Source organism: Penicillium cataractarum (assembly GCF_028827025.1).
Source record: "Penicillium cataractarum strain IBT 29864 chromosome Unknown utg000005l, whole genome shotgun sequence".
In the NCBI taxonomy this organism is placed as follows: Eukaryota; Fungi; Ascomycota; class Eurotiomycetes; order Eurotiales; family Aspergillaceae; genus Penicillium; species Penicillium cataractarum.
Window position 1 is genome coordinate 2,166,358 of NW_026622741.1, and position 15,738 is coordinate 2,182,095.

At 48.5% G+C, this 15,738-nt stretch overlaps 3 protein-coding genes across 3 annotated transcripts; 2 read left to right on the top strand and 1 right to left on the bottom strand.

Moving 5' to 3' along the window:
* Positions 1-2,184: 2,184 nt before the first annotated feature.
* On the top strand, positions 2,185-4,725 carry N7496_006465 (uncharacterized protein; the record flags this gene model as incomplete). The annotated part of the gene is made up of 4 exons (XM_056699394.1): positions 2,185-2,666; positions 2,719-2,977; positions 3,015-3,814; positions 3,888-4,725. 4 exons carry the CDS (start codon positions 2,185-2,187, stop codon positions 4,723-4,725), a joined length of 2,379 nt encoding a protein of 792 aa, XP_056554807.1.
* Positions 4,726-6,411: 1,686 nt separating this feature from the next.
* N7496_006466 (uncharacterized protein) lies at positions 6,412-10,455 on the top strand (the record flags this gene model as incomplete). Its single annotated transcript, XM_056699395.1, has 1 exon — positions 6,412-10,455. The coding sequence occupies one exon, from the start codon at positions 6,412-6,414 to the stop codon at positions 10,453-10,455; it is 4,044 nt and encodes a 1,347-aa protein (XP_056554808.1).
* A 375-nt stretch (positions 10,456-10,830) lies between these two features.
* On the bottom strand, positions 10,831-15,458 carry N7496_006467 (uncharacterized protein; the record flags this gene model as incomplete). Its single annotated transcript, XM_056699396.1, has 2 exons — positions 10,831-11,148; positions 11,223-15,458. 2 exons carry the CDS (start codon positions 15,456-15,458, stop codon positions 10,831-10,833), a joined length of 4,554 nt encoding a protein of 1,517 aa, XP_056554809.1.
* Between the last annotated feature and the right edge of the window lie 280 nt (positions 15,459-15,738).

Sequence of the window (15,738 nt, forward strand, 5' to 3'; positions counted from 1 at the left end):
CATGCCTGGCTACTGTCTATTCATACTGACTTTTTGAAGCTTGATGAATTCGGTCTGAGGACGTCCCAAGCATTGTATTTACCGCCCTAGGAATTAAACATAACATGGCTAATGATGTCCGACCCGTGGGTTGAGAAATAGAATGCGTACGTATCAGCATGCATGCACAAAATCCCATGAACAATACCTTCCAAGTAGTCAGCACGAGAACTAACCAGCAAGCGGCCCGAGAAAGCCATACCCATCCAGCAATTGTCAAATCTATTCGAACAGGTTGTTAGTATGAAAGCATACTTAAATATTATGACAGATTTTGCTCACAGTCTTCTGCATTGAGGCTCTTATGATGTCGACCTTTGATCCATATTCGGATAACCACAAATATCGTGACGACTATGATACACAGCACTTGCGTCGCCAGGTTCACAGTGTGTAAGACGTCCTTAGGATTTGCAAAGTTAGAAAACGGCCCTGCTAGCGGCGGGATAACAGGCTTCTGTACCATTCGTGTAGTTTTCAGTTTGATGAAGTCGAGCCTCTTGGTTGGCTGTTCACTGCGAAAGAGAGGAATCAATAGAATCCTTTCAACCGACATCGAGTAGATGGTTCCGAAAGAGGCGATTGATTGTTTGTAGAAATCCTGAATCTAATATGGGAGGGGCTAATCTGTAATAGTATGCATTCAAGAAATACTTGCGTCTAGAACTGAGACTGTCATTGAGGACGGAGTATACCAAAGTCCGATGTCGTCTCTAGCTTGTCCCACTCATTGCGGTATCTACGCCAACAATTACCATAATTAGAAAAGATTTACAGGGAATCGCTGCCATAATAAATGTGAAGCATTAATGAGGTTCAGCCAAGTAGTCTGAGTCCACTAGGGGAGGGTTAATTAGATCAATCTGGGATCGTTCGGGCTCCGGAGTGGTGCGAAGGGAAGCGAGTCGTGCACTGATATTTGCATACCGGTGGCCCACGGCGAACAAAACACTATGTTGTTACACTAGGTGGAACGCAAGCAAATCCTGTATTCCACATAGGCCTGTTGTACAGAATCAGAACTCTGGAGTGTTTGGAATGTCGAGGGTCAGAAAAGAAGAAAATAAATTCGAAACCAAGAAATATATATCTTAACATATCATTCAAAACCGAGTATGCCAAAGCTTCACTTAAGGTTATTCATCCACGGGCCGTCATAAAATCGATAATGAGGTCGAAGAAATTGAATTCAAGCTCTAGAGCCGTTTACCTCGTTTATTTTTTTTTACCTATCCAAACACCAAAAACTTACATATTTACGACAAGATAACTATTTTGAGCTTAGTGAAATAAGTGGTTACGTTAACTATTATTGGCCAGACTTTATTCCGGCAGTATAGCCAAATCGGGCTTACCACCGAGCATTTCTGGCCCCTACGCTAGCTAGCCACGTATTACACGGGCTATTACGCTCAGAATTATGGAAGAAAAGCGGTGAATGGACAACAAATATTGCGCTACTGTATGGCACATTCATCGTTACTATAATGTATCGTCTAACGTACTCAACATACGTAATCAAAGGAGGAGCCCCAGCCCTATAGGTGTGGATACCTTGACCGGCCGCTCAATGTCACCACCCGATCCCAAATAAAAACAACATTATTGTAAGGCAAACCATAACTTGACTCGCCTGAAATACGAAGTATACAAATAACCACTGGTGGGTCGTTAAATGGGGCTATGAATAGACTAGAATCTTACCAGAACTGTTACGGTCAAGCGAAAAGATTATGAATCAATTCGGTACTGTTTAAACGAGGCAACTAAATCTAGAGAAAGAAGAAGAGAAGGAAGATTCTAATCCACCCAAAGGGATTGCCTTTATATGGCCCTCCCTTTTCGGCAACTCCCATGCAAACACTTCTCGCCAGTTCGTTCGCAAGACTTTCCGCATCTACGAATCGTAACAAGAACGGATCACGGAGGAAATAGAAAGAACAAGCACTTTATTTTTGAATGCTGGGGGCTAAATGTGTGTGCACGGACCGTCACCCACATATTACGAATACACTTTACCTCTCCAAATTATTTCCTCTCTGCCTTGTTTTAAATATCAAAGCTTCTTATAACCGCCTATTTTTATTTGTATACGATTTGTGACGCAAAAGCAGTCGGGCTGAAGTGAGTCTTAAAATCGGCATAATGGGCGAAGATGCCAAGTTAAACAAAGAGGGAAGTACAGCCATGTTCCCAAGGAGCGCAGAGGAGCCAAAAAATTCGCATTGGACTCGCGGTGTTTACTATCGTGCTCTAGCAATCGTCGGGGTGCTTATAATCAACTTGATTTTTATTGGCGTCGCAGCTAGATTCTCAACGCGACACACAGACAATGGAAGCTTCTCATCCACTGCGTTGGTCTATCGAGGGAGTTGTACTTTAGTCAACCGATGGGAAACTGCACTGAGTTTGATGATCAACATCTTGAGTGAAGTCGCTTTGGGGGCGAGTAACTTTGCTATGCAAACCCTGGTTGCCCCGACTCGAGACGAGGTAGATCAGTCTCATGCACAGCACAAATGGCTTGACATCGGGTCTACCAGTTTGAGGAACCTCTTTGCAATCCCCAAAACCCGCCTTGCACTATGGTTTGTGCTCATTATTACTGCCACTCCATTTCATTTGATGTAAGTTTATATATACGACTAAGTGAGATATATAAATCTGATTCAAAACAAGATACAATTCCATAGTATTCAAATCTATTCCTGCGAATTTTTACGACGTTATTCTAGGGCCATCAGATCTAAACCCCCCCGATATTGGAAGTCTGAGCACGCCCAACCTGCAAAACTGCCTTGGCAGATATCCATATGATTATCCTTGGTCAGCCGAATACAGGTGGGATGACTTTGTCTCCGATTTGGAATCAGATAATTACAAAACTCTCAATAACGATGAATGCACTGAGTACACCAACAAGAACACTCAGGCGGGGGTCAAATTTATGTTGATGCTTACCAACGATACGTCAGTCAATGAGGGGGGGGAATAAATCTGTGTTTATTGGTTCGACTGTGGGTGGTGGCCCATGGACTGGGCAATACTACATCAAAGATGGTCAAATCTCAGCAATATCGTCCGCACACGTATCCGTATCACCATTCATATATTTCAATGTCTCGGGGCATGACGAAACTATTCTCTATACCTTATACGATTTTGAGGCCTCTACTTGCATCGATAATGTTGACCTCTCAAAGAAAGAGGCAAACTCGACATGCACCAAGGCTGAAGATCTCGTCAACTGGTTCAAAGAAGAATGGCCGAGCAAGAAACGCCTCGACCAATATATGGATGTGAACGCAACATCACGCATCACAATTGACACCTATGGCACCTCATGCAACAAATATAGCTATGAATCGTCTCACGCTGTAACTGATGGTTGCATCGTAGTCGAGACTGATAAAATATGCGAGCTGATGTATAGTCCGTACATAAGCGTTGCTATCTCGTTGACTTTGCTTGTCAAAGTGGTAGCCATATCAATTGCAGCTCTACTCGGTCGCTCTCGGCAGATGCCTTTATTAACTGTCGGTGATGCGATATCGTCATTCATGGCAGATCCGGATAGTACAACAGAGGGAATGTGCTGGGCTTCACATCAAGACTTCTCCCGCGAGGTCTGGAAGTCACGCCAAGTCGCCTGGGTATCTCGATCATCTACGGAGAGTCACCGCCAAGGCGAGTCACGCATATGGAAGCGCCTTCAAAGCCCCAAGCGCTGGATGCATGCCTCAAGGACCAGTCGATGGCTTATGGCTCTAGTAACGTGAGTTCAATCAATACAGCACTTCCATGGCTATTTAAACTTTATATTTACAGGGACTGACAGGTCATGTTAGGTTTGCGATCATTTTTATAGCGGGTGCAGTTCTCTTGGGAGAAGGCGTTAAAGGGGAGGAAGCTGTTCTTGTTGGGGACGGAATATCGAAAGCAGCGTCATCCGCCATACGAAGACTATTGAAGAATGGCTTTGACTCTGAAAATTACACCCTAGTGACCTTTGGGGCTGGTGGTAACGGACCCGAATGGGGAATGTTGTCCTACACCGTGCTCGCTAATACGCCCCAGCTGGCTATTACGCTCACATATTTATGGTACAACCATATTCTGACCAATATGCTGGCCATGGCCGAGTGGACCTCCTATGGGGTAAATCGCAAGTCGCTTCGTGTCAGTTCTCCCGCTAAAAACAGCGGACAGCGGCCAACCCACTACCTCAGTCTTCCCTTGAGGTACTCACTGCCCCTATTGGCATTCTCAGCATTGCTTCACTGGTTCATATCACAGAGTTTCTTCTATGTGTATGCAATTCCATGGGCAGACACACACCGCGTTGAAGAATTTGTATTGAGCGAGCTAGGTTATTTGTGGTTACCAATGCTCTTGGCCGTTTTTCTGGGGGCAGGGATGCTTCTTGTTTTAGTTTCACTGTCTTTCCGAAAATATAAGTCTTTCATGCCAGTGGTAGGTTCATGCAGTGCTGCAATTAGCGCTGCTTGTCACCCACCACAGGATGAAAATACGGAAAATGCTGCGCGCGGTCTACTCATGTGGGGAGAGACAGCTGGCCTTCTAGATTGTGAATATTCTGCAGATCAATTTGAGGAAGGGAAGGGCCATTGCAGTTTCACCTCCTTGGCTACGATTCCGCCTAATTTGGAAAAGTTGTACGCTTAGCATGGAAGTCAGCCCATCTAGAATTTGATATTACCGACCCCATGATTGTGCTATTCATACAAGAGGCGAAGAGTCGCCTGCCTCACTATTGAGCATGTCTTGAATACTGATGGGAGCGTTAATGCCGCGCTCGTCTTCGATATTGCTTATAAAAATTCTAAAAGCGCGACTGTCAGCGTATAGCGGCCGGACTATGTAACTCATGTGGAGGAGTTTCGGACGACCGCTGTGGTAGAGGCGCATGTACGGGTACTTGAAACCAACCCTATCCGCCGATAAGATGATAACAAACGAGTAGCCATTTCGCACAGACTCTGGACTTCCAGTCGATGGTTTTCCGATACAGCTATTGCTCTGCGACTTCGCGACTAAAGATCTTTGTAGAGAACGCTCCGGTATCAACCGAGAAATCGTATTTACGTCCGAGTAGAATGGATATTGAGCGGGGTTCTAATCTCGAGGAGAGTTTCAAAGACCCATGGATCAGTCTTTAACCTTAAAACTCCCTCAACCAGTCCTGGAACGAAGTGCTTGATGGAAATTTTGGCTCTTCAAATCAACATACATACACCCTAACTACTCTTGGTATCAGCAAGCATAAATGGCTCAGTGTGAACCCGATAGGTTATTCTGGCGTGGATTGGCAGTAGATCACTAGCTGCGAAACTGTTCATTAGGACTTTTGCTCTGCGCGTTGGTATTTAATTTAAAACCTTAACGTGTCCATAGGATGACAAAGCATAACTAATTAACTAACGTTACTTAAGCTCAGTATCACTTCATAAGTGACTATTGGCACCACGAAGCACCCAAGATAGAGCGGCTATAGTAGATATGATGAACTCGCAGGGCGGCCAGGTCTGCCTGTTGCAATTAGCGTTGTTTTGCTACAGTGGGATCGGGAGGGTAAGAGAGCTTCTAGATTGACGCATTCTGATTGGTCGATTAGGCTGACTAACCATATCTTAAGAGGACCTCGGAAAGTGCGGTAAAACAAGTTGTGAATTCCCTGGCAGGCGCGGGGTTTCGAGCATGGACCTAGTCCCATCACTTTAAAACTGTATTCAGTACCAAACGTGATTCCTCTTAATCGTTTATCGGTAAAGGAAATGCTCGACTGCCACATACTGTTCCACTGTACTCTGTACCTACTCTCTAAAGCCTATTTCCGACCAAAGCTAAGTATCCTTTCCGAAACTGAATGGCTTGGCACCTCGTCCGTACGAGTCATGCCCTATCATCACACACCGGCACTCTGGGTCCTCGCAGTTTCCGAATCTTTCCCGTCTTACAGTATCAGTATTTTCTGGCCACTCTTTGCATCTTTTTCGCATACTGTGGCGCGATTAAGATAATTTTTCTCACCCGCTATTGCGTCTCAATAAGGGTTTTGGACCTAAGGGAATATCTATCCAAGCAAAAGATGTCGATATATGCGGACCGGCTTTCTCCTTTCTCTTTAAATGCTAAGTGATTTCCGTTTTCTCAATTGCTATTTATATCACAATGGAAAGTAACAAAAATACCTTGTAAAATTTGATCCCGACGGGACCTTATGTCATGATAAGGCTGCAGGGAGGCGATCCAAGATTTTGAAACATTGCTGCATCGTTACCCCTCATCTCCCCTCATTATTTCTATATTTTTCTTTGTTTGTGGCTAGCACACTCTTCTTGACATTAGTGAATGAAATATATCATGGGTCAAGGATATCAACTCGGAGTTGATGTCGGTGGTACCTTCACCGACGTATATGTCCTCTCCCCTCACGGTCAAACGATTCGAGCCAAAGTTCCGACCACAATCCCAGACCAAAGCATTGGCATACAGAACGGCATCAACAAAGTACGGGGGATTCTGAAGGCTCAGTTTAACTGGGCAGGAAAATTCCAATTTATCCACCACGGCACCACAACAGGAACCAATGCTGTCTTGGAGGGCAAGGGCGCGCGAACCGCGCTGGTAGTCACAGCTGGCCACAAAGATGTTCTCGCCCTCCGTCGTTCTCAGATCCCAGGTGGCCTAGGTGCATGGCTGTACTTTACCCCACCAGAGCCTATCGTCCCCTTAGAACGGGTAGTGCAATGCAGAGAGCGAATGTCAGTGCATGGTGACCCTGTCATGGCTGTGGATATCGAAGATCTTCGGAAGAGCCTGCGACTGGTGAAGGGACAGAATCCAGAAGCTGTGGCAATTTCCCTTTTGAACTCACACAGCAATGACGCCCACGAACGTGTGGTAGAGAAAGTCATCCACGAGGAGCTCGGCCCCAATATCGCCGTTATTTGTTCTGCGGATGTGCTTCCGGAAATGGGCGAGTACGAAAGAACGGTAACGACCTGTACGAATGCGCTGGTTAAACCAGTGGTCCAGACGTATCTGCATAATCTCGCCGAAAAGCTTGTGCTCGAAAGTGATACAATTCGGGTACTCAAGAGTGATGGTGGTTTAACCAGCTTGGCACTTGCTGGGGAACTGCCTGTGACTATTCTTATGTCGGGTCCAGCTGGAGGTGTCACAGGAGTGGCAGATATTGTGGCTCGTGGTACCCCATATAAGAACTTGATCACTTTGGATATGGGTGGTACCTCCACAGACTGCGCTCTGATCTATAACGGCCAGCCTCGGATTCGACGGGAAACTACTATCGACAACCTGTCTGTTCGCTCACCCGCAGTAGACATCAACACTGTCGGAGCTGGCGGAGGCTCCATCGCGACATACATGGAGTTGACTGAGACTTTACGAGTGGGTCCCGAAAGTGCCGGTGCATCACCAGGACCTGCATGCTATGGAAACAATGGACGCCAAGCGACGGTAACGGACGCCAATTTGGTTCTAGGGTACTTGCCTCATACACTGCTTGGGGGAGACTTCACGCTAGACGTGAAGGCGGCAATTGCGGCCGTTGAGAATATCGCATCCCAGATGAACCTCCCCATTCCTCAGGTTGCAGAGGATATCATCGCTCTCACCAACGAAACCATCTACGGAGCACTGCGTCTCGTCTCTGTCGAGCAAGGATATGACCCTCGAGAATTCGCGCTCGTGGCTTTTGGTGGTGCTGGACCCCTGCATGCGAACGCCGTTGGCCAACTACTTGGGGCATGGCCAGTGATTATCCCACCTTCTCCGGGTATCCTCTGTGCCCAGGGAGATGTGACTACCAAGATGACCCACGAGAAATCCGCCTCGTTCATTCGATTAGTGTCCGAAACGACTACAGCCGCAGCTCGAGAACAGTACCTGGCACTAGAGAAACAGGGCCGTGAAACCCTTCAGAGATCCACAAATTCATCGTGGCCCATTACATGGAAGACCCAGTACCAGGCCGACCTCAGGTACAAGGGCCAAGCGTTGACCATCACGGTTGATCTGGAGACAGACGAGCTAGCCCTTAGTACCAACGAGTGGCACAGTGTATTACGGAAGAAATTTGATCTCCAGCACCAGCAGCTCTTCACCTACTGTCTACCTAATTTTGAATTGGAGTTGATACGGTTAGGAGTTATACTCATTGAAGATTCACCTGTCGTTGATATTCCGCGAATTGACAAGGCGTTGTCCACTGTGCCCTCCCCCACGGCAAAGCTCGGAGAACAGACCATTATCGTGCAAGGCCAGCAACAAAAGGCTATACTATGGGAGCGTTCAAAGATCAGTCAACAGGGCGTCCAGGTAACTGGACCATGCATCATCACCGAGATGGACAGCAACACCTTGATTCTCCCTGGTTACTATGGAGAGATAGATAGTGTTGGTAACATCCTCATCAACCCCTTGAACAAGCTCTCGGAAGTGACTAGTCATACACTCCAATCTGCGAGTGATATCGTCAAAAGCACTCCATTGATTCCCACCTTGATATCCGCAGCCCTTGCATCCATTCGAGGCGAGATGGATACGATGATGCTTCGGTGCAGCATGTCACCAGCTATTCGGGAGCAACAAGACGAATTCAATGTCATTACAAACAGCAAAGGACAAATGCTAGTTGGTCAGTTTGGCAGTTTCATCACCCAGTTCCTCGATGTTTGGAAGGGCACTATCGAGGAAGGCGACATATTCATCACCAATGACACCTACCAGGTGCAGGGGGCTATTAGCCACCTGAACGACATTATTGTTCTGTTGCCTATCTTTTATGAACACAAAATCATTGGCTGGGCTTCACAGTTCGGCCACCTGACGGACGTCGGGGGTATGGTTCCGGGAAGCATGTCTATCAATGCCACCTCAGTGTTCAACGATGGTGTCCAGATTCCCTGTCTTAAGCTCTACAATCGGGGTGTCATGAACTCTGATCTAGTTGATCTTTTGTGCAGAAACTCTCGTCAACCCGATTGGTACCGCTCCGACCTAACAGCTATCGTGGCAGCATGTTCCATGGCTGCTAGACGAGTTTGTGAGCTAGCTACCCGTTTCGGCTGTGAGCTTTACCTGGCTGCCTCTGATGAACTGTTGCAACGAAATCGCACGGGACTGGCAAAGATCATTGAACGTCAATTTGACGACAACGAGAGCAAATTTACCGACTTCGTTGACGATGATGGTCATGGAGTCGGACCGTGGGCCCTTTGCTGCTCTATGAAGAAGATTGACGGTCACAGGCTGCGTTTTGACTGGGACGGGACTTCTCCACAAAGCCAACACAGTATCAACTTTTATCTCTCAGAGACCATGTTCAAGATGTTCATCGGGTACTACCTCATTGCGGCCGCTGCGCCTGGTACCGTCATCAATGATGGATTCCATGACCTTATCGATGTGCATATTCCTGAAGGCACAGTCCTCAAGCCCGTCCGACCTGCACCAATCTCCTGTCGTACTCATCTCATGGGTCGTACGCTGGATATCATCCAAGCCCTTATTGGCCAAAAGAATGATGCATACCAAGCCGCAGCCGGTTTTAGTGACTCGCCTCACTTCTTTTATTCCGGTTTCAAACCAGATGGCGAGTGGTTCCAGCTTTATCAGATCGGATTCGGGGGTGTTCCTGCCCGTCAGGCCGGTGATGGTCCTGATTGCCATTGCCTTTTCCCCGCGATCAAGTCCATCCCAACGGAAAGCATTGAGCTCAACTATCCATTACGTATTGAAGCAAATGAAAGTGTCGCAGACAGCGGAGGTCCAGGATTTTACCGTGGGGGCAATGCTCAACGCACCGAGTATCGCTTTTTGTGCCGTGGAGAATTCAGTCTACATGACGATCGATGGTTTACCAAGCCATGGGGTCTAAAGGGTGGAAAGCCAGGCCAGCGATCACGAAAGATCTTATACCGCCACTCTAAGTCAAGGGAGAACCCACCTATTGAGGTCCTGCCTTCGAAATGTGATCATATCCAAGTTGATGTCGGGGATCTTCTCGAGTGGGTGACTTGGGGTGGAGGCGGACTGGGCGATCCTTTGACACGACCTGCGGAAAAGGTCGCTCTAGAAGTCCATCGCAAGCTTGTGACGGTTGATGGAGCGCGTGAAGGATACGGTGTTATCGTGAACAGCGACTTTACAGTGGATTATGCGTCAACTGAACAGCTACGTGCCAACATGGACCTGGAGCGTGCTAAGTTGGGTGAAGTCTCAATTTACGATCGTGGTGGAAGTATCGAGGAGTTACGCAAAAAATGCTTGTCGGAGACGGGGCTTGCCCCCCTCTGCCTCAATGGGAAACTGAATTGTATGGCCCTCATGCAGGAAAGGAGTATGTCAAGACATGGTACGCCGGCATGAAAGTTCAGAACGGCTGGAAGATCGACTAGAAGTTGGTGCTTAGAGATTAGATTTTGGAGGGTTAAGGACCGAGAGAATCTTCTAGACTACGATGGAAAAGACGACTTACCAAAACATCAAAGAAGGGCAATATGGAATAGCATGACGTTACCTAGAGCGTCGTTCCTGTCGTTATCCTTTTGGTTGTCTCCTCGATGATGATCCAGTAACAGCCTTGATCAAATGGGACTAATACCTTGCATTTTAACCAATATGAATGGGGCTGCACAGTCATCTCCAGCTCGCTTCCCCATAGCAGCCGGCCTAACAATATCATACACGCAATTATATGGATTGTAGAACTTGGATATATGAGAAGAATATAATAAAATGATGTTAGAACGAGCCGTCACTGCCCAATGCCATCTCCTGTAAGTCTTCGTCTCCATCCCCAACAATATCCACGGTACCCTCGTTGACGGTGGCCTGAGCTACCACGGCGTCCACACTCGCGGTAAGATCGACATCCGGCAGATCGGGCGCTTGCTCTTCTGGGTCTTCAAACTCTTTACTCTCCGGATCGAGAGAAACATGGTGCTCTCGTGTGTCTGTGGTGAACTCGCGCGGATGGAAGTCACTGGAGATCGGATAACATTTGGTGCAGACATGGTATTCTGGACATGAGCTACACCGGTATCTGTGGCCAAACGTGGGCTAGATATAGATAAAGTCAAGACAAGAGGTTAGCTTGAATCAAATGGTGGAAGGTATTATGAAGGATCACTGACTCCCAGGCAGATATCGCAGATCTCGGTACCAGATCTAAACTTAAACTTTTGCAAAGGGCTTTGGCTCGCTTCGTGTGGGAGTTGTTCGTCTTCCAAGTCTGGCTGTAGAAGTTTAATGACTGCCATATCAGCACCACAGCGCCGAGCCATCTCCAATGGAGTAAGCGTCATCTCGCCCCAGCGAGCGTGGACACTGCGATCCGCCCCGTGTTCCAGTAGCAAACGGATAGTATCCGGGTAGTTTCGTGGCTCACATTGAGCCAGGCCGCAGACGCCGGTTTTGATAGGGCGGGCAGCCCAGCACAAGGGGGTCCAGCCGTCGCAATCCGCCTGCGCCAGAGCCTGGGTACGTTGCAAGGGAGTGCTTAGCAGGCTGAGAATATGATCCACGGTGCGGACGTGACCATACTGCGCTGCCCAATGTAGGGCGCTCTTGCCGAATCTATCAGCGACAGTCACGTCACTGTGTGTGGCATGTAATATAACCTGGAAATTGTCGATACCACTCCCGGCGGCAAAGTGAAGCGGTAGACGGCCAGATATTGGGTCGGGATTATCGGGCGATGCACCTTCGTCAAGAAGGAGGTCTATGGAGTTGGACGTGGCGCCGAAGCAGGCGGCCGCCAGCGGACTGTAAATCGCCCCCCGCACAATCTGGTGCATATCAGCCCCGTGGTTGATGAGTAGGCGAACTATCTGCAGCTGCGAGGATGTATCGTCGTCATCTTCGTTATCGGATTTGTCTTGGAGCAGTGTCGCCACTAATGGACAGCAGTACATCGTCGTAGAATTCATCTGATATATATCCGCCCCAAGATTGAGCAACGCTGTGACACTTTCAAGTTGCCCTTTTCTACAGGCTAGATGAAGGGGAGATCCAGTGTACGGAGAAGAGATATTGACCTCGACATCTCGCTGTGCTAGTAGCAGATCACGGAAGTCGGGCAGGTCCCAATGAATGGAGTTGTGCAGAGCGGTCTCCCCTCTTTCGTCAACCTGATTGATGTCTGCTCCTGCGTTGACCAACAATTTCAGACACTCGATGTTGGTCTTTGAGCCGGCTGCTAGGAGGGGGCTCCGCCCGAGATTGTTCTTCCGGTTCAGGTCCAGATCTTTAGTGTATTCTAGCAAGATTCGCAGGATCTCTGGACTTGAATTGACGCCAAGATGCACGAGGCTACTGCCGTTCTCCTCCTCTGTGTCTTGGAGATTAGCACCGTTCTCGATCAACAGGCGTAGAATGCGTGCATTCTTGCTGTACTCGATAGCATCGCATATCGGGGTCGCTCCCCACTTGTCGCGATGGTGTAAATCAACTTTCTTCTCCATAAGAATCTCCATGACCTCGTGAAGGCCATCCACTGTTGCAGCGTTGATTAGCGTCTGCTCCTTAGAGTTACTTCTTTCGGGATTGGCCTTGGAGTTGAGGAGAAGGCGCACTATCTCGGGCGACTCGCGAGCCAGGATCAACAGGGGCTGCGCCGCTTGCTCGCCAGTGACTAGGTCTGCATGCCTGGCGATTAGCTCCTGGGCCACGCCAAGATGTCCGCCACGAACAGCATAATGTAGAGGGTTCTGCTCATCGTTGTCCAAAATGCTGGGATTGGCATTCCGACCCAAGAGCCACGTCACCAAGGAGAGACGACCAAGGTCACAGGCTCCCATTAGCGCCGTCTGACCACCCCAGGATGTTTTCGCATCGATATCGACGGGCGGATCATTGTCGAGGAGTATGTTTCCCATCCTCACAATTTCATGATCCTTCTGGTGCGAAACTACAAGGTCGTAGAGAAGTGAACTCTCTAACTGTTCATGGTTGGGATCCGCGTTATGACGCAGGAGACACTTGAGCAACTTTACATTGGGGCACGAGATAGTGTTCAGCCACAGAGGGCTCCAGGGAGCACGTGCATTGGGATCTGCTCCGGCCTGCAACAGTGCTTCCGCAGTCCGGTGATAGGACGACGAGCAAGCGTTTACCAGCGGGTTCCTGAGGGATTTGTAGTCAGAATGTGTTAGGAATGCGTTGAGATCGATATTATTCTCTTGCTCCAGCAATCTGGGGATGGACCACCAACTCCCCCAACTGGCCGCTCCATGAAATGGACCCAGTTGCATTTCCTGGCGTAGGCAAGAGCTATCATGCTCGCAAAACTCGGTCCAAAGGTTCTGATGAAGGACGAGAAAATTGACTGGGGTGAGCGGTGTCTCATGCCTTACTACGTCAATCCTCGCACCGTGATCAAGCAACACCTTGACCGTGGATGAATACCTCTGATAGGCGGCCAAATATAGTGGCGACGGCGTGATATTCTGAAAGCCATCCGATAGTTCCCAGACCGGGTCTGGGGAGCTGCCATTTTGCAACAATATTGTCGCAACTGAGGCTAGGTCCAGCCAGGCTGTGGCCCATAATAGCGATGACGGAAAGACAGAGGCAATTTCAGAGCCCTCTGTGGACGTTAGAATGCACTCAGCCAACCTGATGGCACTTGTTTCGTCCCCTGCACTAACAGAGCCCACAAGAGCATCTTTAAGTGTACCATGCGAGAAAGATTGAGACTGTAAAAGCTCCAATACTCGTGTACCGTGATTCCTAAAGGCTGCGACTAACAGTGAGAGAGCGCTCATATCACTGTCTGGAGGATTTGAGAGGGGGAGCAGTTCAAGTCCAAAGAACGTGGGGAATGCTGAATTGGCCTCCAAGATACCGGGTGGTCGCAAGAACGGGTTGGTCATAGCCCAATAAAGCCTCGCCCAGATCCTGGAGGGCTCGGATCCAGAAGTAGGATTATCGAGAAAGGTTTCAATTGTCGCAATGGAATATGCTGGTGGACACTGAGCCAAATGGAAGGGTAGAAACTGGACGAAGTAGAAAAGAATGTCTACTCCGTCTGGGGTCAGTGGGGCGATAATATGCCTCTCCTGGCTCTCAGATTCAGGAACATTGCGGTATTCCTCATCAAGTTTGTGCAGCCTGCCGATTATAGCGGGAGATTGAAAGTGGCGAATGCAAAAGTCGGCGATGCTTTGATGGGCCAAACCTCGCAACTGGTGCCACAAGAACTGCTCTTGACTGGAAGTGCTGCCCAAGATAATATCGCGAATCTCGCTGCGGAATGTGACTTGCTCCTGCTCTATATCAATGAAACCACGCAGCCAAGTTTCCAGCTGCCATTGAGCAGTCTCCAGGGACACATCATCAAATTCCGTTGTACCTTGCAGTTCGATGCCTTGGGCATAGTACAAGCATAGTAGACCAGCCAATTCCCCTAGAGTAAATGGCCGTGCCGTCACGATTAACCACGACAAAATCCAGTTAAATCCATCGTGAGTGCTGTACCGACGCAATATTCTGTCCATCATTTGCTCAATCCCATCACCTGGGCAAATGCTGTTCACAATCGCAAAAACATCTCCAAATGACCAACCTGAATGCGGGTCAGGCCAACCCGTATGGTCTTGAACCAGGCGAAGCAAAGGGTCTAGCTGTGCCCCATTCGTCTTGTTTATCTGTTCTATGATGGCATTGATCTGAGTTTGAAATATTCCCCCGATTCCCTGACCGAAGCTGACTTCAGCTGGGCTGCGGATGGGATTTCTGTCGAGATCAGCAGCTTGGATCCTCGTGCCAGGGGTGAATTCATCTGTGTTAATTTCTGGCCAGCGCGAAAGCTCCGTCAACAACGCGTGCGGTTGTTTGGTGGTCACTATGATACGGACGTGCTCCTCGGTGCCTTCTGCCATGGTCTGTAGATACCGGTGAAACAAAGCTCGGCTCGATTCATCACATTCATCGAAGTTTTTCAATAGAAAAACGGTCAGATCATGAGGCTGCACGAGAAATTCGAAGTTCGATAATACTGCCTTTTCCGTCCATCCACCTTGAAATGCAATCTGACTCTGCAAGCGCTGATACGAGGACTTATCCGCGGCTCCCTGACAGCTGGTATTGTGACCTAACCTCAGCTGGCTGATTGCAAACGCCGTAAAATCCGCCATTGAATCACGCAGGGGGTCCGTATGATCAAAAGTAAAAGATATAATCCGGTTATCGTTCTCCGAGTCAAAATTCCTGTAGATGCGCCAATTCCACAGAAGTTGATCAGCGAGGGTATCGACGACACTATGCGCTGTGCCATGAAGATATAAGATTCTAGCGCCCGATCCTTCTACCCATGCAGTATAAGTCGGATTTTCAAGGAGGAAGGCTACCTGCTCAGCATCAGATGGCATCTGTGGAGATGGGCGCGGCGCAGCGCTGATCGCCAGAAAAAACTGTTCCCATCGGACCCATAAAGGGTGGGCGACCCAGGCTGCCGAAGTTGTCAGATCTGATCTCGGCGTTGTCCAATATACCCTTTGGAGATGAAAGACATACTATCAGTCTCGTGCGCGACGTACTCGCCGAGATAGGGGAATGTCGTTTTACCCTGTTCTTGGATGGCAAACTCCGATGGCAAGCCGAGAGTGCCTGTATACACGTCCCAGGTCTATCGAACAGTTAGAAACTGGA